The 25,694-nt window shown below is 39.4% G+C and overlaps 1 protein-coding gene across 1 annotated transcript; it reads left to right on the top strand.

The window, feature by feature from the left end:
- The first annotated feature begins 3,347 nt into the window (after positions 1-3,347).
- Positions 3,348-19,718, top strand: LOC139341150 (carbohydrate sulfotransferase 15-like). Its single transcript, XM_070977521.1, has 8 exons — positions 3,348-3,553; positions 12,821-13,354; positions 13,958-14,252; positions 15,963-16,106; positions 17,433-17,589; positions 17,792-17,948; positions 18,884-19,031; positions 19,192-19,718. Exons 2-8 carry the CDS (start codon positions 12,896-12,898, stop codon positions 19,380-19,382), a joined length of 1,551 nt encoding a protein of 516 aa, XP_070833622.1. The 5' UTR covers positions 3,348-3,553; positions 12,821-12,895; the 3' UTR covers positions 19,383-19,718.
- Positions 19,719-25,694: the final 5,976 nt, after the last annotated feature.

Consider the following 25,694-nt stretch of genomic DNA (forward strand, 5'->3'; position numbering starts at 1 on the left):
TTGCTGATTTACACACCTGTCAGTTGTGGTGCATCGTAATTCATTTGGAATGTCAGCATGCTAAGGTGCTCACAGTGGCAATGCTAATATACTGATGTGGAGCAGGTTTAATCTTCATAATATTCACCACAGGCGTGTCAAACTCATTCCACAGAGGGCTGTGGCTGCAGGTTTTTCCTCCAACCCATCAAGAGAACGCAGTCTGACCAATCAGCTGTCTGAAGACTGAGATCAGCTAATGAAATGAGTCAAGTCTGGTGTGCTGCTGCTTTGTTGGAAAGAAAACCTTCAGCCACTCGGCCCTTTGTGGAATGAGTTTGAGACCTGTGGTTCACCAACTTAATTTAGTGTGTTAGCATGCTAACATTAGCTGGGCAGCACTAAACACAAAGTACAGCTGAGGCTGATGGGAATGTAATTAGTAATTCAAGTATTTGGCCATAATTCAAAGAATTAGGCAAACTGGAAACCTGACACATAAAAAGAGCTAGATGAAAAGTTGAGGGACGTGCAAAGTTACGATGCATCCTTAGAAGGATACAAATGCATGAACCAACTTTCATGGAAATTCCTCCACACATTGTTAAGACATTTCACTTAAAACCACATATGACAAGCTTATGGTGGTGCACGAGGAAACATGAAAAAGAAATGACTCATCCTGTGGGGAACATGAACGTGTGCATTAGAACTTCAGTGCAGTCACCAAAGGAAAAGATGCTATTGTACGTTTCTGGAAGCCACGGATAAGTCAAATTTCTATGTTTCATATGTATCATGTAAACTTTTCTGTAGTACCTATCAAAGTGATGCAGTTCGGATTACCAGTACGTGTACATGAGCTGAACTTCTCATCAGGAGGTGGTGTGACAGCTAAACAAGATGGGTAAGGGTATTTTTAATGAGATGTCTGGATATTTCAAGCCAAAACATGATGTTTTTCTAACCCTGACTAAGGGGTTTCTGTGTCTAAGCCTAACCAGACCTTAACCACAGTGTTGTCACTATATAAAATTGAAAACTGAATGCTTGAATGTAAGGAAGGTAAAGAAACAATATACGGAAAAAAGTTAAGTTTCAAGTAAAGTTTCAACACATCTGTGATTTGCAGAAATGTGCAATGCTAACACTTATTCTGCTGATTGTGTTGCAGATTTAATGGCCATCCATAGTTTTTGGGAAATCTCATTCTGGACGAGTCTGACATCATGTGATGGTGTGTTTGAATAAGAAAATGTCTGTTAAAACAAACCACATCTGATGATTCAAATGGATCAAAAGTGATTCAGGTGAGTCTGTGGGAAATCTGTTAGACTCCATTCATACACAAAGCTTATGCATCTCTGTGAGATGTGAATGAATCACAATCAGTTTAACAGGAATTAACAGCAATTAGGTTCGGAGTCTCATGCATATGGATGTGCTCTAAAGGGGAGGCAGTTTATTCAAATGAGACTTTATCTTCATAGAGCAGCGTCAGTTTCCCAGGCCAGGCTCTTTCACTTGTCAGAAATGAACCATCTCACCTCTTTTTAAACTTGCAACCGGTGGGAACTCCAAAGATGAACATCATGGCAGCCCTCAACCTTTCATTTAATTTCTCAATGTTTTTTCTCTGTTTATTCCATGAAACAGATGTCATGACGAATGGCGAGGGAGATGGCTCTCAACAACAGAATTAATTTCCTTCCTGTAAAGAGGAGGAAATGTGTCAATGGCAGGGCTTATAGAGAATGCTGAATCTTGAGTGAAGTGAAAGGATTTTATTTCGTCATGATAGGTCTTTTCACTGTGGTTAACCCATCCGTGCCAATAAAAACCGTTACTGGCAATGCACTTTGGATTTTTGGATACACTTTGTCTGCTGGTGTCTTTTTGGGATTTAATCTCAATGCTGGCAATTTGTGCACACTTAAAATTCCCAGGGCTGTTGCAAAGGAGATTAATAGTATCAACACATTTTCAAGTGCATAAACCAATGTAATAAATGTCAGCCTTATGCAAGCAAACAATAATGTCTTGTAGCTATTGTTGTTTAGCAGCAGTGAAGCACAGATGGTTGACTTGGTTTAAATGTGGATGTTACTGATTTCTCCACCAACAGTAGCCTCAATGAATATACTTAAACCTGTTGTGTTTTGCATTAAGGATATGGTAGTGTTCATAGATACACACCAGTGTTTTAAGTGCGGCTGGATAGCTTGACACAGAACCTTTTCATGGCACGTATTTGACTTTAATTAAAGTTTTCTGCCTGTTCTCAAGAAGATGAACTCCTTTCACTGAGGTAATTAGGCAGATCATGGGATAATTAGAGCACCAAACTAATTTACTGAAGATATTTTTGCCTGACTTTCTGAACATTTCCTATAGTGTGGTCATTTTCCCCACAAACAAACATGTGAGTGCACCCGCAGTTCAGTTTTGTTTCAGCAGAGCTTGTGGTTAATCTTTTCACCTGACTGGCCATTGTGAAACATCCATACTGATGCACACTCACACAGCATGTGTCATGACAATGAATAAGGAAAAGATTTGCATTAGTTCAAAGGAAAATTATAATTTAATAAAAAACAAAAAACAGTTGCAACCACCTGTCTGGTGCATGTGGCAGCTGTTCCAGTAATGACAGGATATACTAGAAATTATGTAACCCAGCAATATCCCACATTACACAATATCACTTACAAAAACATACTGAAAGCTGATTGAACACTGTTCTCCTACTCACTCAAGGCCAAACAGTGTTATGGTTCAATACGATTTCAAACAGAAATTAAATAATAATGTGGTTTGTTCATGAAACACCCGTGATGCTGCCAAATTAAATAAAATGGACCATTTACTGGAAATTTCTGTGTATGTTATGGTGTATTACTGATTTCTGTGGAGCTTCTTGTGGACACTGAGGCGTTGTGCACTGAAGTTTGGTCTTCAACTGTAGAGAGTACAATGTAGCTTCAGTAAGAAATGTACATGTGAAATAAAAAAATAAATGTAGTTAATGTCATAGAACTTAATCCAGGAAATCCAGGATATTGAATTACATTATGTGTGTTTGAGCTTTTTCCTAATGAGGATAACATTCAGCTATTTTCCACTTTGCAGGTAACCCGTCCACGCAGCGTCCAATGTGAGCGTCCGTACAGGCGCTGGCAGAAGTCTGCATCAGTTGATTTTTTTTTGAAGTGTTGTACCATCCATCATAATGGCTCGTCAATCCAAGTCGATAAGCATTTGGAGGCTGATATGCAAACAAAATTGACTGTGCTGCCGGTGCGTCCTGCGCTGCTCCTCATGCTCGCCTCCCCGCGCCTCTCCTCTCCACTCTGTGGCGGAGCTCAGTCAGATGGAGACTCCGGAAAGTCTCATATTTCCGCGACGAAACCCAGCCAGCGTCCGTCAACATGGACACCGTTCATACTGAGGATACACTGGCTTTTCTGTCATGCAGACACCTGTCGGACCGCTTTAATCGCCTCGATTGGCGGTCTTCATGGCTCGGGAGAAGCCACACAAGAGGCGCGTGGATTAAGCCTGACCCAAGTCCAATGTGAGTATCTTTGTTAATCATCTTAAAAAAAGAGGCATTTTCTTTTCAAATGTTTTAAAGTGCATTATCCCGATACTGAAAACAATTGCGTGTTTTGCCATAAATTCACCTTCTTCACAGTTTCAGTCACAAAGTCTGAGGAAACGTATCAGATTGACAGTATAGAGTAGTCCTGTCCTCTGTGAATGGACAGCTTGTATAGCTGAAACTTAACTAGAACATTAGAAAGACACAATCCAAACAATACATAGGCTACAAGTTCTTTATTATTTTCAGAAATGAGCAATAAGGTCCCCCAAAGCCACAGTATGTGTGTAAGACTCCATCATGCTTAAAACTAACATCCCTGTGGTTGAATTTTCTCCCTTGCTGAACAGCTGCAGAATATCTCAGTGACATGCCTCTCGGGGGGCATGTCTTGCACTTATCTTGTTGCTGCTTTTCTGTTCATTGAAACAAACTGGAGTGTTCTCTGACTGCAACTGACTGTTTGACAGGTTTCCCCTTGTTAATTCCTTCCATTATACCGAAATGGTTTCTCTCTTGCACCCCAGCGAACAAGCCATGAAATGACTTGGTTTGAAGTCTGGGGCGACATGTGCTGATGTGTCAGTACACTCGCTGTTTCTTTTTGACATTTAGTTCAGCTTCCTCTCCTTTTGCCCATTCTTGTTTTAAAGGGGAGGTGGAGGTCCTGACAGGTAGGCAGTTGAGCTTAGAACAAACCTGCCTCTGTGGACTCTCAGCGCAGTTTATAAATCACTAGTTGCATTGTTAATTGGAGAGTGAAAGAGTGGGAGCCGTGTGTGAGAGCAGGAGGACATAAATGTAGTGTCAGCTTGTAGCACCTCTCCACGCCCCATAATTCTGTACACACCCAAGCCTAACCTCACTCCGGCTGCTGGACCCAGCCCTGCAGTCATGGTCAACTGGGCGGGAAGGCTTTAGGTTGCCCCCTGAGTTTGCAGAACAAATTTCTGGAGGTGCTGAGACGACAAAGCCAATGCTTCTTTTTACAAGGGCTAATGTTTGAAGGCTTAGGTAATGCTAAAAGTATGAGAGGGGAGAGGGAGAGTGAGAGAGTTGTACCATATCAGATTGTTTAGACTGGACTCTGGGGGTCCACCACAAATGGAAGAAAAGGATTCTGTAACACATCACATTAGGAATGTGGGAGGCTTGCATGATACTTGTGTTCTGGCAACAGCTCAGAGTTTCTATTTCAAGAGCTGGTAGTTTTTAACCTGACAACAACCCTAACACATTGTTGGCTCTGTGTTATTTCTAGCAGGAAAACTGTTTTAGAAAGGATGATCCAGTGTGGTCAAACTTTAATCTGCATGTGTCACTCCCTATTGTTCAATAATTTGCCTGATTGATGATGTTTTTCATTGGGATTTTGCTTTGTTTTTCATTTCCATCTGAGGATGTATTGTTTGAAATGACATTTGCTTCAGTTGTACCAGGACACTTTCCCTTTCACTGCAATTGATTTTCAAATTTGTAATGTCTATTTTTCAATCTTTTAAGATGTTTGGTTTGATTGGTCATAAAAGAAAATTGATCTATAACATGTGATGAAATGCATCCAGTCTAACACAACGAATGACCATTCATATATTTACACGGTTGCATGAGTGTTCAGACCATTATGACTCATACTGCTTTCGAGAGCAAGGTTATCCTGAAGTGAAAGCAATTTTATAACCCTTACCCAGACATTTAACTTTACTGTTTAAAAACATTGTCTGCAATCTTTAGCTAAGATAAGAATTTAGCCCCAAATAGCTTAAAATCCACAATAAAAGTTAAAGACATGCAACAAATCAAAATGTCTTTAATTAGCTGCGTACGTGCTGTAGTCCTGGATGAGCCCCTGTGTGAGTCACCAGCCAAGCCAAATATTTTCCATTAAGTATTAAAGGACTTGTGGATTGTGGATGAGGCAGTGCTCAAGTGACATGTTCATAAAAGTGTTCAGTGAGTCATAACATATAATTATTATGTTCATGATGCATAGTTATTACAGCCTAATTATAAAGTTTTGAAATAAGAGTGATTCATTTCACAAGTATGAATTCTTTCTTTATGAACTCTTACACCTTGTAGAAGCATACGGAGTGTGTGAACAGCTGTTGGTTCACAAGAGTTCATAAATCCAGTCAGTACGATCAAGAAGCTACATGCCATGTGGAAATGTTTTGTTGGTGCCAAACAGGATTTACAGTAGTAGGTCGTCTCACACAATCAAAAGCAGCAGCAGCAGCAGTTGAACAGCACTGACAGGTTCTGTCTTCAAGCATCTTTCATCAGCATAATTAGCAGCTGATTTTGGCTTAGTGGTCACATGACACCCACTCACTAAAAAAAAGACATTTCCATACAGAGTTGTTACAAAAGAAATGGCTGTAAAACAACGCATATATTTCAGAATGTCACAAAGTTGGAAGTGAGTGTTTGTGTAATCACAATTAGTTCCAGGTGTAATAGCAAAAGTCTTGAAAAGCCATGTTGGTCAATTATCTCACGATACGATGCCATTAATGTTTTTGGAGAATCAGCAGGAAGTCACCCAGCTCTGCCATAGAAGATGTAATTTTCCAGTCGACAATGTTCACTCTTCTCTTTAAACTGCCAGTTTCCGTTTGTTACACGCATAATGTCTTTTCAAGATAAATTTCTGTTTTTATTGGAAACAACAAAATAAGAACCAAACACATTACAAAGCCTTTGGGGTCATTTACACTCCCGCTAAATTATTAAGTGTTTTAATACGAGTTACAAATCATTTCCTCATATGAAATTACCTTTTATGCAACACTATATACTTTACAAACCTGTGCTGTTTGTACCTTCTCCTTGTCTCTAAGAAGCATAGAAGAGAACTAACTGGATGTTCTGACATGTGACATGTTGACGGATTGTTCACCAAACCTGTTTGGAGGCAAGGTGCTAAACTGACAAGGTAGCTCCTCGTCCTCGTCCTCATCTTTCACTAGAATCACTTGTCTCGGTGCTAAAACTCTCAAACAGTTGTTATCTATAAAGGAGACCTACTCTTACAACAGAGGAGCAGCAAGATTTCATCTGTGATTGTGATTCCAGCATTTGGTAGGTATGTGTTCATGGTTTCGGGTATTCATGTATGTAGTAGGAAGGTGGGAGTATACCATTTCTCAATAAGATGTTCATCACCCTGAGCTTCCTCTGCTTCACCTCTTTTGGTGATGTCACTCATGCACTTAATCTGTCTCGTATCTCATCTCTATTTCGTGAGAATTTGCTCTTGGAGCAGCTGAATTGGACCTCTTGACGTCACTTTTTAATGCATGACTTACATATATGGGAGTTAATGGGTGGTTCTCTTTTACAGCAACAAGATGACAGACTGTTTACCATACCTGTTTCAATGTAAGGTGCTAAACTGAAAACTGTACTCCACCCTAATTTCTGTCTCAATATGAGACATCACCTTTACCTAGTATCACTCTTATTACTAATGCTCTGAGCAGGACTAATGGACTAACCTTTTTAGTGCTGAATTTCCTTAAGCTTGCTAAAAAGGCTTATTTCCTTTAATGAACTAGCAGTCAGGTCATTAATGCTCTTAAGGCTCACAGGTGAGGTCTGTGTGCGCTCTGTCGTGGTGGTCTATGGTGGTATTTTTCTGTTTAATAAAGAAAGTAGATATAACAATATTACCTTTTGTAGACATTTTTTGAGTTTTATTAGATGAAAAACACAAGACAAGAGAGCTTGTGAAAACTCGTCATACTGGAACTACAGCGGGCCATACTACTGATCTATCGCCCCTTTAGGTACAGAGTGGTATTAGAAAACAGGATGGGCCTTGACAAGCTGGTTAGCATTGCTAACTTCAGTCGACATCTCTGCAACACAACACATAGATGTCTTAGACATAACATCAAAACTCTAATTTGTTCATATTCTGTTGATTATATTAGTCATTTATTGAATGCTTTAAGCTTAATCTTTGCAGACATGACATATTACACCTTTAAGGAGTCAGATTCCTGTGAAAATAAACATTATTCTCAAGTGACAGAAAATCAGCAATCTCGTAATTTAATGGCAAGTGGAAAAAGAAAGAGAGAACTTGTCCAGCATCATTGGACGGATACCTAGCCTACTTCTTGAAATATTTTGGCCCTCAGGGAGCTGCAAGATTTCCTGCCAAGATTTCATCCACAAGTTCTCTGTGTCCCTCCCAGCAGGGAGTAATTGTTGTTTTTTTGCTTTCAAATTATACTGAATTTTGAATTCTTCTTCATCCATATGTAGAAAATGTTATTATTACGGCAGTTTGGTGTGTTTGTTTGAAATCCGCATCAGCAGGGAAGCTGTTTTATTTCCTTTTGTGGCAATGGTGCCTCCCATTTCTCAGAGCTGGAATTCATCCAGGCCCCAGTCACAGAGTGGACTGTACAGGGACAGGGTGTGTTTACACAGTTATAAACATAAAGACAAGATTAACACCTGTTTCAGGAGAGGCGAGAACATGTGTGTGTACTGAATGCTGGCTCCTGGAACTGATTGTTCGCTAACTGATATTGTGGTCGCATTGGATGACCTTTTTTTCATAATGTTGAAGCTGACCAGAGCTGTACATCTGCATGACAGCATTTTGTCTGTGGAAAACCTCTGTGGGTATGCTGATTTTCAGGGCAGAATGAGCTGGGGCTGATTGTCATCATTTGGTCACAATGGGTAAATAGAGAGGGATAAATCAAATAGTGCAAGACAGGAAGGCAGTATAGTGCAGTGTAAGGAGCGTCCATTAAAAGTGCGACACAGAATTTCAGTGAACAAATCTAGCTGATGCATAAGAGCTCATGTGAAATCTGAAATGTCACAGTAAATGCTATCAAGCTTTAATGTACTGTCACCCTGTCTTCTATCTGAAGGATGCAGGACTGGACGGAGAGTGAATGAGACACAGGCCTGTACTTTGACAGTAGTCATTGTTAATATTTATCAACAGTGCGAAAGGTTGAATTCCAAATTTGACACAGTGTTTGAATCTGTAAAGGTGGGATTAATTATAAATACAGCACTTCATGGTTTATCCGTGTAACAGCCACAAGCAACTGATATGACAGACCTTCATCACAGCTGAACATAATGTTATTGAATGCCATTTAAAAATGTATTTCAGGTTCAATAATTTGTGAGGTTCAATACCCTCCAAAAGGAGGGTACAGACATATCACTTGAAAAGTAAAGAAAATAATTTTCTCATTCACAATTCTGTATGTGGGCATAAAACATGATGCTGAATTAAAGCCATAATTTGAAAATGTCCATCTTTGGGAGTTCTGATGAGAATATCGAAACTATTTGGTGGACTGTCAGAAAATTTCATATACATTCACATATCAGCTCTGAATGACCATTAGTAATGTGTAGCCTTCTCACTGTTACTGAAAATGCACTATTCATCCAATAAACAAAATAAATTGGCTGCACTTGGTAAACTCATTAACCTTAACTTGGTAGGCTTGATGACATATGATAAATAAGACACATTGCACCAACAATGTGAGTAATGTTTCATTCAGGCATTGACACCAGATCTTGACATTTTATGCTTTTTTGGACAACAAAGGCATTGAATGCAATGATGAATTCAGGTTTTTATTTTGAGTCAGCAGGACATTTTGTGATGGGTTTTCATCTCAGTCAATCCCACCTGCTGTTTGCTTCCCGCCACAGATCGATTCTTGGACCAAAGAGGTCTAAAGGCTGTCGTTGCTGCTCTTTCTCACAGTGTTTTTCTAATCCCCGCTGCTTCATTTCTCTACTCCATACTTTACCCTTGACTCTCACTGCCCTCTTAATGCTCTGTCATATTTCCAAATCTCTTTCTTCTCTCATGCTTTGAATTTTTCCTCAATGGAGACATTCATCTGTAATAAGAATAATAGATTCATAGTTACAGAGAGCAGGGAGGAGAAAAAATACCTGGATTTGGAGAAATAAAGATATGCAAAGACATGAAGAAAATTAGGCCAGGGAACATAGCCAAAAAGGGATTTCCACATTGTCAGAAAGCATAAAAAACAACATTAAATACAGTATCAGACATAAAGGTAAGGCAGGAGTCAGGATTAATATCAGAAGCAACACCATTCATTAAATACCTGAGTGAACTATTAACTACTGTAGATGTCAGAGCTGTATTTAGTGGTGTCATTTGCGCTTATAAGTACCCACCTCTGTGTATTGAGTTCATTATATGAGGCCCATAACCCCAGTAGAGGGATCAAAAATAAGTTCTCTGCCCAACCTGTGTCTGCCCGCTCAGGCCTGCAAATATTGCCATGCATTCCTGACAAGTCTGCAAGGGCTTAGAGCTGTCCCATTATGAAATCTGTAAGTGTGAGAGGGCTTTCTTGTGGACTTTTCAAGCCCTTTGTGCACACATTCTGCAAGTCCTCACTGATGCAGACTTTATTTGAGTAACCCACAATTGACACCGTTGTCGCAACTTTAAAACAGAGTTGAGGGATAGGCTGTAAGAATAAAAAAAAAACCCCAACCTATGGAAAGAGCTGAGAAATTTATGCATACACAGGTCACATATATGTTAGTTGACTAATCCCACAATGACAACATCATGATTTCTGAAAATGTCTGAAAGGGGTTATGTTTTCAAACTTTGGAAAACTCAGTTACAATTACAATTAATCATTTGGCAGACGCTTTTATCCAAAGCGACGTACATATGAATTCACACACCAATGGCACAGCATCAGGGGCATTTTTTGGGGGGTTCACTATCTTGCCCAAGGATACTTGGCATGTGGACTGCCGAGGCCAGGGATCAAACCACCAACCTCCTGAACAACCGCTCTAACTCCTGAGCCACAGGTGCCCAAGACTCCCCTGAGAGCTGCAGAAGACATGATTTTGCTGGCTGTCTAGGTTGATGAAGAATGTCCTTTATCTAGAAAACCTATTGATCTGACAACATTCTGACTATTTTGCTTATAAACAGAGCATGAGCAGCAGCTGCCCCCCCCCCCCCCCCCCAAAGTGCAATTGCATCAAAAACCAGTGAGGATCCAGTACTCACAGGGTGAACACATACAGTTTTGGCTTTTCTATCCGAGAGTCACTCTGTCTCAACACAACCTCCTCAGGCTTGCATCCAGTTCAGTGGTCCCCAACCTTCTTTGCGCCAAGGACAATATTTTCACGGACCAGCCATTGAGGTGTGGCGGATAAATACATCAAAATAAAATGATACGACCGTCTGCCCCTCTGCTTTCTTTATTGATGCTCTGCCCCCTAATGCTCTCTGTTCGCTATGGTAACGTTTAAACATGCCTTCAAAATATGATACAGATACACCACAAAAATTAGTAAAAAAAGTGCATGAAAAATCTAACTCACCTTAACGCAATTGTGTCTCAATGTCCTCTGCTATTTCCTCAATGTGCCGACAGAGGCACCTGTGCTATCTTTTTAATCGCATCCTCTCCTAGAAGTTCACGACAAATGTCTTTAGTGGCGGGCAGGATCAATTCTTCACCAACAGTGAATGGCTTCTTAGCCTTAGCAATACGGTTAGCCACCAAGTATGATGCTCTCAGTGCACTCGCATTTGTTGATGTGGTGGCCCTTAGTAATTTTTGGCCCTTAACATTTCTGTCCTTCTGTTCCTGCTTTTTTCTTTCAAAAAATTCCGAAGGCTTGTGTTTTAATGCAGGGTGCTTGGTCTGCAAGTGGCGAAGCAGTTTTGAAGGCTTCATTGCCTCATTAGAGTCGATTGCCACATATAATGCAGAGCGGGCTTGGTGCGTGGGAATCACCTGTCGCGATAAATCCATATTTTAAGTAGGACTCCTGGTACTGTCTGTTAAATGCAGCTTTCTTCTCTTTGAAGTCGTAGACTCATCCTCTGCCTCCTCACTGGGCCCTTTTCCCTTTGCAAAGAAACTTTCTAACGATGTCTGTTTTTTGCTCATTTTGCTAGCTTGACTGTAAAATTTCAGCAGCAATGTGTCACGTAACCGAGATGTACCGGAAAGAAACCTCATTTTTCAAAATAAAGCATCGTTCAGACTCAGATAATAAATGAAATGGAAATAATGTAAGTTATTTATTCTTTCTGTGTGGCCCGGTACCGAATGACCCACGGACCGGTACCGGTCCATGGCCCGGGGGTTGGGGATCACTGATCTAGTTCACAGCTTTGTCTAATAATTGAAGAATTTGCTGTCAGCAACAGCTACAGTAGGCTAAAGGACAGAATTGCTCTACAGTTACTGTATGATGACAACAGGCCAATCACTGCTGCAGGTCGCTGCACTATTTGTGCATTAAGTAAATGTGTGTGAACTGATTGGAGTTTTTCATTTACTAACAGTAATCAAATATTATGTCGAGAATTGATTGAATTACTTTCATGGAACAAAATCAAGTGATGCTTCTCATTACTCTCTGAATTTGCACCTTTAATGATGGAAATGTGAAAATATTGAGGCACATCATGTTTTTGTGGCAGCACCTATATATAGTTTGATAAAACTGGTACAGGATTTCATTGCCTGGTCCAGTGGGATTGCTAAATCAAACAAACTCTGCTGCAACTGAAAAAGATATACAGACTGAAAACATTTTACTCTTCGATGTCTGGAATCTTTTAGCACTGAACCCTAGAAATAATAGTGCTTACTTTCTTGCTATTCAAGTGGAGGGAAAAGAAAACAAAATGCATACACATGCCACACTGCATGTCCACCTGTATCAATACCTAACTTGGTTCTCTCTGTGAAGAACTTTGATCTTGAAAGTAATATTACAAACAAAATAGTGCTCTCTATGAGCAAAAAGCTCACAGAGAATAATCGTATGTTTTCAGCTTTGAATTACAGAGTAACTATTATTCTGACCTTGGAAGTCTCAGTAGAGCTTGTCTGTGCATGTGCTATATACAGTATGTAGCTCTCATCATAAAGCAAGGGATCTCCATCCAGCAGACCACACACACTCTGCAGCTGACCTCAGACATTTTAGAGGTGACTAGTGGTATAGAAGGGGGTCTAGACAGAAATTCACATGCTGACAACCCAGAGAGGCTCCCTCAAATGCTCTAATATTAAACATGTTCTGACCACGTTTTTTGGAGATGACTGAAATACTTCAAAGGAAACTACACTGCTGCACGTTTGGTGAAAGGAAAACTGAAGTCACCTAAAAAAAGCCATGTGCCATGTTTTAACAAGTGTTTCTGATTTACAGGAGGCCCTGCTGAAGATGGGGGAACATGAAAGAAATTAAGACAAATGATGACCTGCGGATTAAAAACTATGATGAATGGAGACGTCAGGACACACAGCCTCCTGTAAAAGAAGCTTTGAGAAAATCATTTCACTGCTCCTTTTCGTACACGCATATGGTCCTTGTATATTTTCTGACATTTGGCAAACAAACATGTCTGAAAATGTGGAAATTAAGTTGGCACCCCTGTTTTCACTGACTCATCTGGGGAGGTTTTCAAAAGTCAAAGTGGTTAGCATCCTGATGGTCCTGACACTGATGTTCCTCATCATGGCATCGTACAACCTGGTGGGGGACAAGAAAAGATCTTTGTTCACCATCACACCTGATCAGACCAGACATGGGGTCAACCTGTCAAGCAGAGCAGCAGCTGAAGTTTCCTCCAAGAAGAATTCAATAGACATGAAACAGATGGTAAAGATCATTAGCTCTAAACTGGAATACACACCCAGGAAGGTGCCTGATGAAAAGGATGTCATTGAAATGGAGTCTCATGTACGTAAGTCTGGAAAAACAGTCAGTCTCATTTTTGCTCTCCATCAGGAGACCAATAACAAAAATATAGACTGAGAAATAGCAAGCACCTTACAATCAGCCCTGCAGTTAAATGCCTGTTTGGTGAATTTCATAATGACTAGTGTTTGTTGAGTCTGACAGAGGTGTTGATTCAACGTAATGGTTTTAAAGCCAAAGTTTACGGGGCTGTTAAATACATATTAGGTTACATGTCTCCATAAGGCCCTTCTGATTGCTATATGCAATGTAATTCTCCTGTGTTTGATGTACGTTCTTGTCATACGTTTCAGCATTATCCTATACAATTTTGCCATAATTACGCCATAAAGCAAGAGCAACTCTGACACTCTGACAGTTCTCAAAGCAACATAAAGCAACTCAGACTAACTAACAGTGGTCAGATACTGAAAGTGATGATGCATCATTTGCAAAGCTGCAAAATCATGTCATGTGCCTCTAAGTTATGGATGTTTTGATACTTTTCAAATCATGATTTAACAATGGGACTACTGTATTGTACAATATTTCTTTTATTTTGTCCACCCTCTGTATTGTCTAATATCGATTTGTTTCTCACTACAGTTATTCTCTGTAGTTCCTCGCCAGTTCCTGCCCGGCATCAAGAGCCCATGCTGGTATGAGGAGATCTCCAGTGAACGCAGCACTGATCTGCACAGGAGGAACCGCTTTTCTCTGCCCTCATCTGACTTACAACACAAAGATGGCAAACAGTTTCGTTTGCGCTGTTTGCCATACTTCTATATCATTGGCCAACCAAAGTGTGGCACGACTGACTTGTACTACAGGCTGCGACGGCATCCAGAGGTCAGGTACAGCACAGTGAAGGAACCACACTGGTGGACTAGGAAACGCTTCGGTAAGTGTGAGGTGGACAGTCTTTTTTGATGACAGGCTTTTGGAAGCTAGCTGATGGCAGACCTGCCTCACATATTTTACCCTTCTCTCCTGCTGTCCTCCCTGTAAATGTCACACATTCTAAACCTTTCTAAAAATAAAAATGGTTGGCTGTAATGTTGACGAGTGGTATAACTAAAGTGTTTGCTACTACACCTCCCATCCATTTTCATAATTGGCCTCTGCTGCCAATCACAAGTGAAGCACAATGTGCAACTGATGTGTACATATCCTTCAAGTTATACACAAACTTACTAAGGGCTGACTTTATATGGCCTTTTGTGTTTTCATATAGTTAGCACAGGGAGGTTCACAACATTTCACTTTGAAACACGAGCCACAGCCATGAAGACTCCTAGTGCAAAGAACTGCTCTTAGTGATGCAATTGTAAGAAAATTTTTAGGATGATGATGTTTGGTAAAAATTTTCCCTTAGAGTTAAAACTCGATCCTGGTCAGGATAAAAGTTATTCACAAAGCATCTTAGATCTTAAGAGAGCTCCAAAGGTGAAAAGCTATTAGGAGTAAGGAGTAGGACTTAAAAGCTTCAGAGTTTCTTAAGATAATGGCGGAAAGAGAAAGAGGTCGGAGAAATATTCTTGAAACACTGAATGATAGAGAGTTAATGAAAACGCTTACAGATGAGATGATGCCCTGTGGTCAGTCTCATTTGAGATGTGCTCCCATCTCACACCCAATGCAGTAATGGCAGAAATGAAAGTGATCATGACACTAAGATATTTGGCCCCCCAAATGGGCCTGTAGATCACATACTAAAATTACCAGCATGGTAACAAATGGAAATTAATGTATAAAACTACTCACCCAAAAGGAAAAAAACAAATGGTAGAAAATACACTGATTTAAAAAAGAGCTGTAACAATGAGTGGTATGAAAGAGAATTAATTCACACCTATTTTGACAATTGATTGTCTAAGTCATTTTCAAGCAAAAATACAGCAAAAGTCATATAGTAAATGTATTTTTTTTTTGTCTTTGGACTGTAGGTTGGACAAGTCAAGACATTTGTTGATGTCACCTTGTGCTATAGGATATCTGGTTGGCTATTTTTCTTTTGTCTGAGGTGATTTTGTCAGATTCATTCAGAGAATCAGGCAGATTAATGGTCAATGAGTAATCATAATAATCATTAGTTTCATCATTAAACCTGTCGGAGGTTTTGTAAATGTGAAATCAACAAACATAGCTGATCTTTTAGACTAAACCTTTCCATGTTGGCCTTCCACTGATTTTATTGTTGTATCCATGTTTAGTTCAGATTTTGTCTGAAGACGTCCTGCAGCTGCTTCATGATAAAATGCTCTTTTATTCTCTTCACTGGAGAGCTTTTACTGTGCGCCACTTGCAGGAAGTGCTGTGTACTAACATAGGACATAGGACATATAGGACATATAAATTGCAAAAAATAACGAAAGAAATAATGTCTTGTATTACTATTGTTCTAAGTTTCTGTTGTCTGCCTGTTTGTTTTGAAGTATTTTGCTAAATTTAGTCAATTCTCTCTATGTGGAGGTAGACTTGACCAAAACATGTTTTTTTAGTTTGTTCAACCTGATTCAAAGTTTATACATTGCATGAAATGAATTTTCTGGTGAAGAAGAGTATAAAAGAGTATATAATGAGTGATATTTTGGTGTACCTTGGGGTGCAGGTTATGTCCATGTCAAAGATGGCTTTACGGGAATTGTTCCTGTGAAAGATTACCTGGGTCTATTTAATCTGGCAGCCCAACACATCCAAGAAGAAATGAGGAGAAATTCATCTGGAGACCACCACATAACCCAGTTTGTAACAGGTGAATAAATGTGATAGTGTTTGTGTGTGTGTGTGTGTGTGTGTGTGTGTGTGTGTGTGCGGGTGGGTATGATTTGGTATTGCTAGTGTCCACTGTGCATCAGATGGAAAAATGTCTTAACTTGAAAGTTTTCAATTGGTATTTTCTGAGGACCGTCCAATAGCGAAAAATTTGGACCCTGACCATGATTGAAAGTTTTACAAACATGACAAAATTTGCTCTCCTGAGCCCAAGAGACAGGAGAGAACATTGAATTACAATTAACAATGAATTACAAAAATTACATTTTTGGAGTGAAACAGCATTGAACTTTTAAAGGCAACACTTAAAATTAACTTGGTTTTATAGATTCTATGAAAATGATAGAAGAAGAAAAAGAAGAAGAAGAAGCAGAAGAAGAAGAGAACAATAATGAATAATAATAAAAAGGTTCTGCGTACTTGGTTTTGGTTGCTAAAGTGAAACAAACTGTTTGGATTTTGCATTGTTACTGATAAGAAGTGACAGTCTTCATGTTAATCTCCTGAACCGACAGCAGTTTTAGGTGTTTTTTGCTCCTGTCACATTTTTGCTCACTGTTGGTTCATTTTTTTTTTTTCCTGCAAAGTCCTGCATCTTCATGGAAACAGAACAATCTTGGCAAGAAGCAAAGAGAACTCCAAATTGTCTTTTGTGTAGCATAACAGTGATAATGTCAAAATCACAAAAAAAAGAAAAAAAAAATTCTTTCTTAATTTATTTGCATTAATTGAACAAAAACAAAACAAAAACAACATGCTATGTGTGATGAAAATAGTTACATTTTTACAGCTTCTAAAAACAATCTCTCATCATTTCCTCCTCCTTCAATTCAGTTGACTTTTTGCTGCATTGTTCTCAGATGTCTATTGGTCCCAACATACTCATCCAAGTGTGTGCACGACTCACTTGCCATTTTAAAGGTTGTGTGTGGCATATATCGATGATTGCAGATTGCAACCAACTGGATTCCCACACCTCAACTTCCCACACCTCAACTTCCTCCCACAGCTGCAAAAACTTGATAAATGGAAAAAAAAAAAACCTCTCTAGAGCCAGTGGTGGGTTTGTCTGTTCTAGGATACTGTAGAAACATGGTGGTGCAACATGGAAGACCCCATGGAAGAGGACCTTCTCCTTCTGTAGATGTTAAGAGCTAATTCTAATATAATCATTCTTATTTTTAGGTAATATTCTCTCTGAATATTATATTACATTTCTGCAAATTGGTCCCCCTAAATCCTACACACTGGACCTTTAAAAGAACTTTTACACATGGAAGCACTGAAATGATCAATGTCTTGACAGTTGAAGCCAGTGCATCTACTATGTGGGACAACCAAGCCTGGAGCTATGTTCACAGACACAGGAAGGAGACAGAGCCTGGTTTTCTGACCCAGGACTTCATCCACACACTCCAGCCCGGTGCCAAACTCATTGTCATCCTTCGAGATCCAGTAGAGAGGTACTGTGGAGAAATCCATCCACCAATCTGCCTGTGCAGACACAGATTTGACTTTCTGTGGTGAAACAGTTTTCTGCTAACCTGTAATTTTTCATGGTTGCAGAACACATTTATTTTAAATCATAACTTCTATTGTACATCCAGCTAAATGATTTTTTCATAGTTCCAGCTGGCTTACGCCTCTGTCTCTCTCTGTTCCCAGGCTTTATTCTGACTACCTGTATTTTAGGACGGACAAAAAGTCAGCAGGGGACTTCCATCAGAAGGCCACGAAGTCTGTACAGTTGTTTCAGTCCTGTCTGTCTGAGCGGTCACTTCGTTCCTGTGTCTACAACAGAAGCCTCCTCGATTCCATGCCGGTTAGATGAAGTGATTTTTCTGATTTTTAATTGAATGTCTGAATATCAGTTTACATAAGAGTGATGACTTCTACAACTATATTTAATGATACACAACAACAAAAACTGTAAATGGATAATAATGCACAGATGTGCACCTTGTTCTGTGCAGGGAAAAATATGACCAAAGAGGTGCCTGGTGTCACTTCAGACCCTTCAGCATATATTCTATCAGGCAGCGCTCCTGCAGGAGAGAGCTGAGTTGTAATCACAACATGTAGGTGACAGCACTGTTATCCTGTGAGATTTACGACAGTAAAAAGTGACTAACAGTCTGTTAAAGCCATGAACAGCACAGCATTGAGTGCCAGCAGGTGGTTTTGTGCTGTGGAGTTCTCTTGAGGCCTCATAGTGTCAGTGCATCAGGATTAAATATAAATCACTGTAAATTTTACCATTCAATAACCAGGAATTAAAGGTATACTAAGTAGGATTGCTGAAAATCAATGTAGAGACACCAAAGTAATCCTTCTCACTCATCACTTATGATCCACTAGAAGTGTGTGGCAGTGTATCTGCAGAGACCCTGCCCTCTGCCTGTATTTTCCTTAAAGTCACAAGATTGTCATTGTTATTACAGCTACAAATATAATCACATTAGCTTGCTGTGTGTTTGTCCTCCCCATTTATACTGAACATGTCCATCAAATCCCATGTTGTTTTTCACTGGACTGAGCTTCAGCATGCTGAAACATTCATGCACATCAAACACAGTTCTGAAGTTCTTGCACTTGCTTGATTCACCTGCAACTTGGACACAAATATTTTGGTCTCTTCAGTGCTGTTGTATAGTTGTTGCTTTGCGTTGCGTTGATTTCCAAACATTGTTTACATTATTTTGTCTGACTTTGACAAAATATTCTCACCACAGACTTGACTTGGGTTTGTCCCCACAGGTGAGACTTCATGTGGGCTTGTACGTCGTCTTCTTAGTGGACTGGCTCACAGTTTTCCATCGGGACCAGATTCTAGTTCTTCGACTGGAGGACTACTCAGCCGACCTGAGAGCAACATTACAGAAAGCTTTTGATTTTCTGGGTCTAAGTACGTATTTAAAAAGCTTTAGTAAGATGCTATTTGGAAATGTTTGAAATGGAAAAACAGCCTGTATCTTCATGGCTGTGTCCTGTATTTATCTGGTTGTTTCAACCTCAAGTCTTCACTTTTGTATTGACAAGAACTCCCACCCCCATCCTCCCTGCAGGTCCTCTGTCAGTGAAGCTGGAGGAAGAAGTGATGAAAAAGCAAGTGTCAAACAGCCGGCGGATAAAGGACAGGGATCTCGGTCCTATGCTACCGGCCACTAAAGACCTCCTCAGGGAATTTCACCAGCCCTTCAACCGTAAACTGGCCAGTTTGTTGGACAACAACGCCTTCCTCTGGAGCTACCCCTGAAAGGGTATGAGCGTGGGAGAAACGTGGACGGCTGTGAATGAACACATGAAACCCTTAAAAGTCACTGTTACATTCCCATAAATTCATTAATCCACACATTTGGATGATGTTTTCACAATATTATTGCTGAGAAGGCCATGATGAATATCATGTGGTGATGGTGCTGTCATTTGACCTTTTATCTAAGGAGACATGTCCTGTACCTTTAATTATTAAATCATAAATAATTTACATTTGTAACAACACAGTACTCATGTGAAAGGGGTACATATTATCATTGCAGCACTGGTCTGTGCACAAAATGGATGTGGGGAAAGTCATCAAGGAACATTTTGAGATATTTCAATACTAACAGCTGAGGTGTTAAAACCTCTCCAAACTCACTGACCCAGCAGTGGGTCACTCAGTGCAAACTCTGAGTGCAAAATGTTTAAACTTAAATGGAAAGGGGATCCCAAAAAAGTACTGAAAGGATTCATCCATCATCAATTAATCACTTGAGTCATTAATCAAGCAAACCTTCTATGTTTCTACTTCTCAAATGTGAGGTTTTGTTGCTTTTCTCTGTTTAACATAACTGTAAATTTAATATCTTTGTGTTTTGGATGGTTGATCACACTAAATATGCAGTTTGAAGATGTTGCTTTGGGTTGTGGGTGATTGTGATTTTAGCATCTTCCCCAATTTACTGACATTTCTAACTTGCTGAATTCTGGGGAAATGTGCCTTAAATTATCCACATACAGTGTATATGCAAGATTTCTGTGGGATTTAATGGTGCAGAGACAACATGCAGTCTTAAGTGTGATTATTTCACTCGGTGTAAACGTCAAGTATAACTTCAATGAAGAGATACAGTATATATGATACTGTCAGGCAGTGTATAATAAGTATTTTAACAAAATTTAAACTACTGCAGGGGATATTAAAAGGGAAAACCTGCTGGTAAAAATACCAATTTTAAGTAGATTTTGTGCAAATGATGGCGTTTGAGTGACATCAAGTTCATGTTATGGAATTAGTCACAAGAGGGCACTAAAACACAGATCATAACTCCACTAATTCAGCATCCGAATACTTTATTCTGTAGGCCTGCTCTTATTGTGATATTTCACAGTGTGAAGATACAGGTCAGTATGAAGGTGGTTGTTTAAACCTGTCCATCATTATATATCATCTTTTCTTCTTTCATTTGTGAGGAATTCATATATCTGTGATTCAGGTCTAATGGGTACACATCATCAGGCTGCTGGATTATTGCAATAATAAAATCTAAAATTTCTCTGTGTTGATTTTAACAAACCAAATGTAGTATAACCAAACCAAAAGGATGGAATTCAGGAGTTTAATTGTAAAGCAGACAGTCAGACCGGACCAGGTCCCTGATGACCTGACTCCACCTTCCAGGCACCAGATTGAACCCACAATCAAATTCTCAGGTGGTCACGATAATTATGTGTATTTCTACATGGAGAATCACCTTGTTTAGCTCTTTGCTTACATGCATTTACAATGTGATTGGTCTCATGGATGATGGCAGAGCTGCAGGAGCAGCACAGATGCTGTCTCATGCTGTCAATGACAGGAAAAACTGGAAGTGAGCAATATTTTCCAAGGATCAGAATATAAGAGGTGCTAAATATTTCAAGGACAGTCATTAATGTGTACTGAATGCATAATATATCTGAGGACATGTATGGAAAGTGCATCCTGTTCATCCTTAATTTGAAAATGCTCATGCAATACAGAAATATACTAATGTAGATGTATCTGTAACCCATTAGTAATACATTTCATGTACAATACAAGTGCAATATATTTATGTAAATTGGCAGCACACTATAGCATTATATGTAAATCCTCACATATAATTCATGTTGAGGAGTTTTCAAGTACACTTAAAGTGTACTGAAAATGCTGAAGAATGATATAAAAATACACTAGTATTCCAGATGTATTTGTAATCTATTAATGTTAGATTTTAGGTACACTCAAACTTACATTACATCATAAACATATTTCAGTTCTACTTTAAATTGAAGAATAGCACGAGAGAATATGAAATAACAAATATATTTGCAGTACATTAAGTATACTTAAAGTAGTCTCATTTAAGCACAGTCAAGTATAGTTACTGCAACTTAAGTTTGACTTTAGTATAGCTTAAATACTATTTTGAGTGTATTAAGAACAAGTATTCAAATTTGACACACTTTAAGTACACTATCTAAATGTCGGGATGCTAGTACACATTAGTATGCTCAATACACCAATATTTAGAATATTTTAATGTATTTGTTTTTGACTCAGATGTGCGGGTGTATTTTAGCAGCTAGAATGATGTGAGAGTCAACTGAGGACCTTGATTAGGAGTGGTTCAAAACTGCATTGTTCCAGTAGAGCTGCATTCAGCACCAACAAAATAGCTACGTTGGCTACATTTCATTTGTCTGAATGAGCCTCCCATTGCAGCATCTAAAGATAAGTGCCCTGAAAGCCCTGAAAAACAGCATGTACAGAGCAATTACACATTGGCAGACTGTTGAACAAACCTGTTTTGAGGCTGAACTTACAACGATGCTCCACCCTAAATAACTTTTAACACTGTAAGACTCATCCTCTCTGTCTCGTATCACTTGTCTTGGTGATTAAGCTCTCGAACTGTTTTAGTTTCACTGGACAAATGTCAACTTGCGGTTCATGATTTTCATCACAACCGTTTAATAATTCCAGGGCCTTTACATGAAGCTTATAGTGAGCAGGTAAGTCCTTCAGCGTCTTCAGATTGTATTATGTGTGTGTGTGTCTGACATTTCTCTAACTGATACTGTGATCACATTGGATCACCTTTTTTTTTTTCATAATGTTGATTCTGGCCAGAGCTGTACATCTGCAGACAGCATGTAGCATTTTGTCCCTTGTTCTTAGCAAAATGACCAAGATGCATCCCACTTGTTAACCTGCCATCGTCCCTCTCCACGCTCTAGTAGCAGAGTGAGTGCAGGGGTACTTGGGTTGATAGTTGAATAAGTCTTGTTGACTTATTGAACCTTTCTGAGGTTTGTATAAGTTAAAATTTATGGCCCTGACCATGGATCTGAAATATCAGTGGCCAAACTGAAGCCCCAAATTTTCCAGACATTATCTGAAGCAGCTGTACGTGTGAACAGAAATGTCTTTAAAGAGACTTTACCCTGCCAGCTCCTGAGTCCAAAATCTGTGAACTGATAGAGCACAAAGTGTGATGAGAGCAGGTCATTGTCCAGAGAATTCACAGTGTGTGAGTGGGCATGTTAATGATGTTGTACAGTGTTGCTGTTTTGTCCTTTCTGCTCGACTGTATAATGCTTTCCACTCCTCAGTTGAAAATAATGCCAATACAAATACATGCAGTATTGATATCAACTTACATGTCATGTAATCACATGTGGGTTGTGTAGTATAATTTTTCTATCGGATATGTGAAGAATCAAGTATAACACTGTAGCTAATGGTAAACAATAGTAGTAGCTCTGTGGAGCCTGATATGATATTAATTCAATTCAATTCAATTTTATTTGTATAGCGCCAAATCACAACAGAAGTTGTCTCAGGACACTTTCCATATAGAGCTGGTACAGACCAAGCTCTTTTATCTACAAAGAAACCAACAATTCCCCCATGAGCAAGCACTTGGCGACAGTGGCGAGGAAAAACTTCCTTTTAACAGGCAGAAACCTCGAGCAGAACCAGACTCTGGGTGGGCGGCCATCTGCCTCGACCGGTTGGGTGAACCGATTGCTTAGATAGAGATTGATTGCTTGTTTGCTTGAGTGAAGGAAGAGCGCATAAAAGGTCAAGATGACACAGTGCAAAGATAAGAAGAGAGGTTGTTGTGCAGATATGGTGATGTGCAACAGTGACACTGTGCAGCTAAAAATATGAGGGCAGGGCACCTGTACCATGAATCTTCGGGGTTTTCCATGGCCTTGCAGGTGTCCCGACAGCTGGCTTCGCCGGTTCTGACTAGTTTCAGACCAGGATGATTGTGACCTAATATACAGATGTGCCACAGATATTAATATTGTGTCGCTGGCTACTTTATAGACTTCACTAAATGTTTCCATTACACTTAATTACATTTATGGATAAGCCAACTTTCCCACCTCCCTCATGCATCAAAATGTATATTATCAGCCCGACCAGGAAATCTTGCGATCGCAAAAATTAGCGCATATTCAACCAATACTAATATGACTGTCTACTGGCCGCTTCCTGGTCTATTTTTGCCGAGAGCCGCGCGCCTGTTGCGGAAAACGTAGGCAGCCTTTGAATCTCCAGATGACGCGCTCTGCTCCTGCAGCTCTGTCTCTGTTCCAGCGCATGTAAAGTAAAATAAGGTCATCATTTTTGTTGATAATTATCAAAAGCAAACTCTATGTAAACAGATGGAGCCTGTTTATTCTTGGAGTCACAGGCTGTTTTGTAAAGCTACATCACTTTTATGACTCAGGAATGATTTTGTAACTTTTTTTTTTTTTCGAAGAAGATAACATGCAGTAAAAGGCTGAATGACGGAATCGAACCCGTAGCCGCTGCAGAGAGCTTCATACATGGGGCGGAGGCTCTACCAACTGCGCCAAATCTCCACTACATGAGTTTGTAATTTTGAGCTGATACTTCTCATTCTCAAGTTAAAACTGTTTGGTTATTTTTTAAGATGGGAACTGAATCTTTTCAACTGTTTCTGTAATGTGAAGTATGGTTATTATCATATAGGAAGTGATTATATACAACTTTTTTACATGAGTTTGTTTTTTTTTATCGCAACAATCACAAAAACATTCATACAGTATATTGTAAGAGAAAAACTTAGGAATTTTCTGTTTGCAAATCGAAAATATGCATTAAAACAGGCTGATGGAAACACACATTTAAGACTTTTTTAAGACTTTGTGCGAGAAATATTTTTCTAAGTTGATCTAAATAATCAACGTAAAATAGTTGAGTAACTGTGACTGCCTAAGTACAAATAAGCCTACTAAAGCAGATGAATGTAGTGGAGTAAAAATCTTTGCCTTTGAGATGTGTTCCTGTGAGGGACACGCCATCTCCTGGTGACACCCTGCAATTGAATGAAGAGGCGTGTTTATAGTGGATTCTGGGCACACCCCCAAGAGGAGGGGGGGACTGGTAGGTGGCTGGCAGCCGGCTGGGAGCCGGCTGGGAGCTGGATGGCCTCTGGCCTGGAGGGGAATTTCGAGGCCGCTCCATCTGTAACCCTGCGTGTCCTTACATAACCTTACTGTATTTAATCCATGTTTGACATTTGTTATAATCATGAAAGAACTAAATGGTCTTATAATCATAACTATGATTTACTGTGCTTTAACAAATAATGGTTTGGGATGATTTAATATACTTTGCTATATTTTTAATACATTCTATATGTGACATGTCCTTATGCTTACATGCAATCATGATAATAAACTGTAATTTGATGTTATTTTTAAAAAACAGAGCCCATGAAAAGTCAAAACTAATGGTGTAAAATTAGAGGAATACCTTCAGCAGAACTGTATAAAAGACAGAGCACTGACCGTTGTAAGTCAGAGACTTCTTCAGAGTTACACCTTGTGTGTTTCTGGATATCTCTCCCTTTGTTGTCGCGGCAATAAAGTGTTTGCATCTCGGACCCTGACTCCTGCAGATCCTTTTTGAGCACTTTTCTCAGACAGCTGAATTTGACTATTTCTGGCCTTTTGTGGATTGTACATTTGGCCTTCAAATTCCACGACAGTTGGATCACATTAATGGTATTACATGAAAATGAATTAACTTGTTCAGTCATTCATTGATCATCTATTACATGAATGTGAGTGAATGAAAGACCATCAGTACCATAAGCTTACTCACAGTTATTTAAAATGCATTATTGATTTCAAAATGTACAGAGGAGTTTTTGTCAAAACAAAATTATCTTGTGCCAAGTCAATATTTTGAGATGATGATGATGATGATGATGATGATGATGATGAAAGTATCTAAAATGGGGGGAAAAAATCATCTTATGCAAGCACAGCTGTGCTTTCTAAATTCCATGCCAACCTGCCTATTTAATTTCCTAATTTCTTTCCCACAAGTTGGAAATTTTGGCCTAACAGTGATACCATCAATATCCAAGAAATCACACTATCCAGTTGTTGTCATTTATTGATTTGATGTTGAACAGACTGAAAAACTTTCTGACCAACATCATCATCCTTAGGTCGCACTGTCGTTAGTGGGGTTTGTAATCATTGTAGAGGTGAAAAGAAATAGTCGTGTGTGTGC

This window comes from Chaetodon trifascialis, chromosome 13 (genome assembly GCF_039877785.1).
Source record: "Chaetodon trifascialis isolate fChaTrf1 chromosome 13, fChaTrf1.hap1, whole genome shotgun sequence".
Taxonomy (NCBI): Eukaryota; Metazoa; Chordata; class Actinopteri; order Chaetodontiformes; family Chaetodontidae; genus Chaetodon; species Chaetodon trifascialis.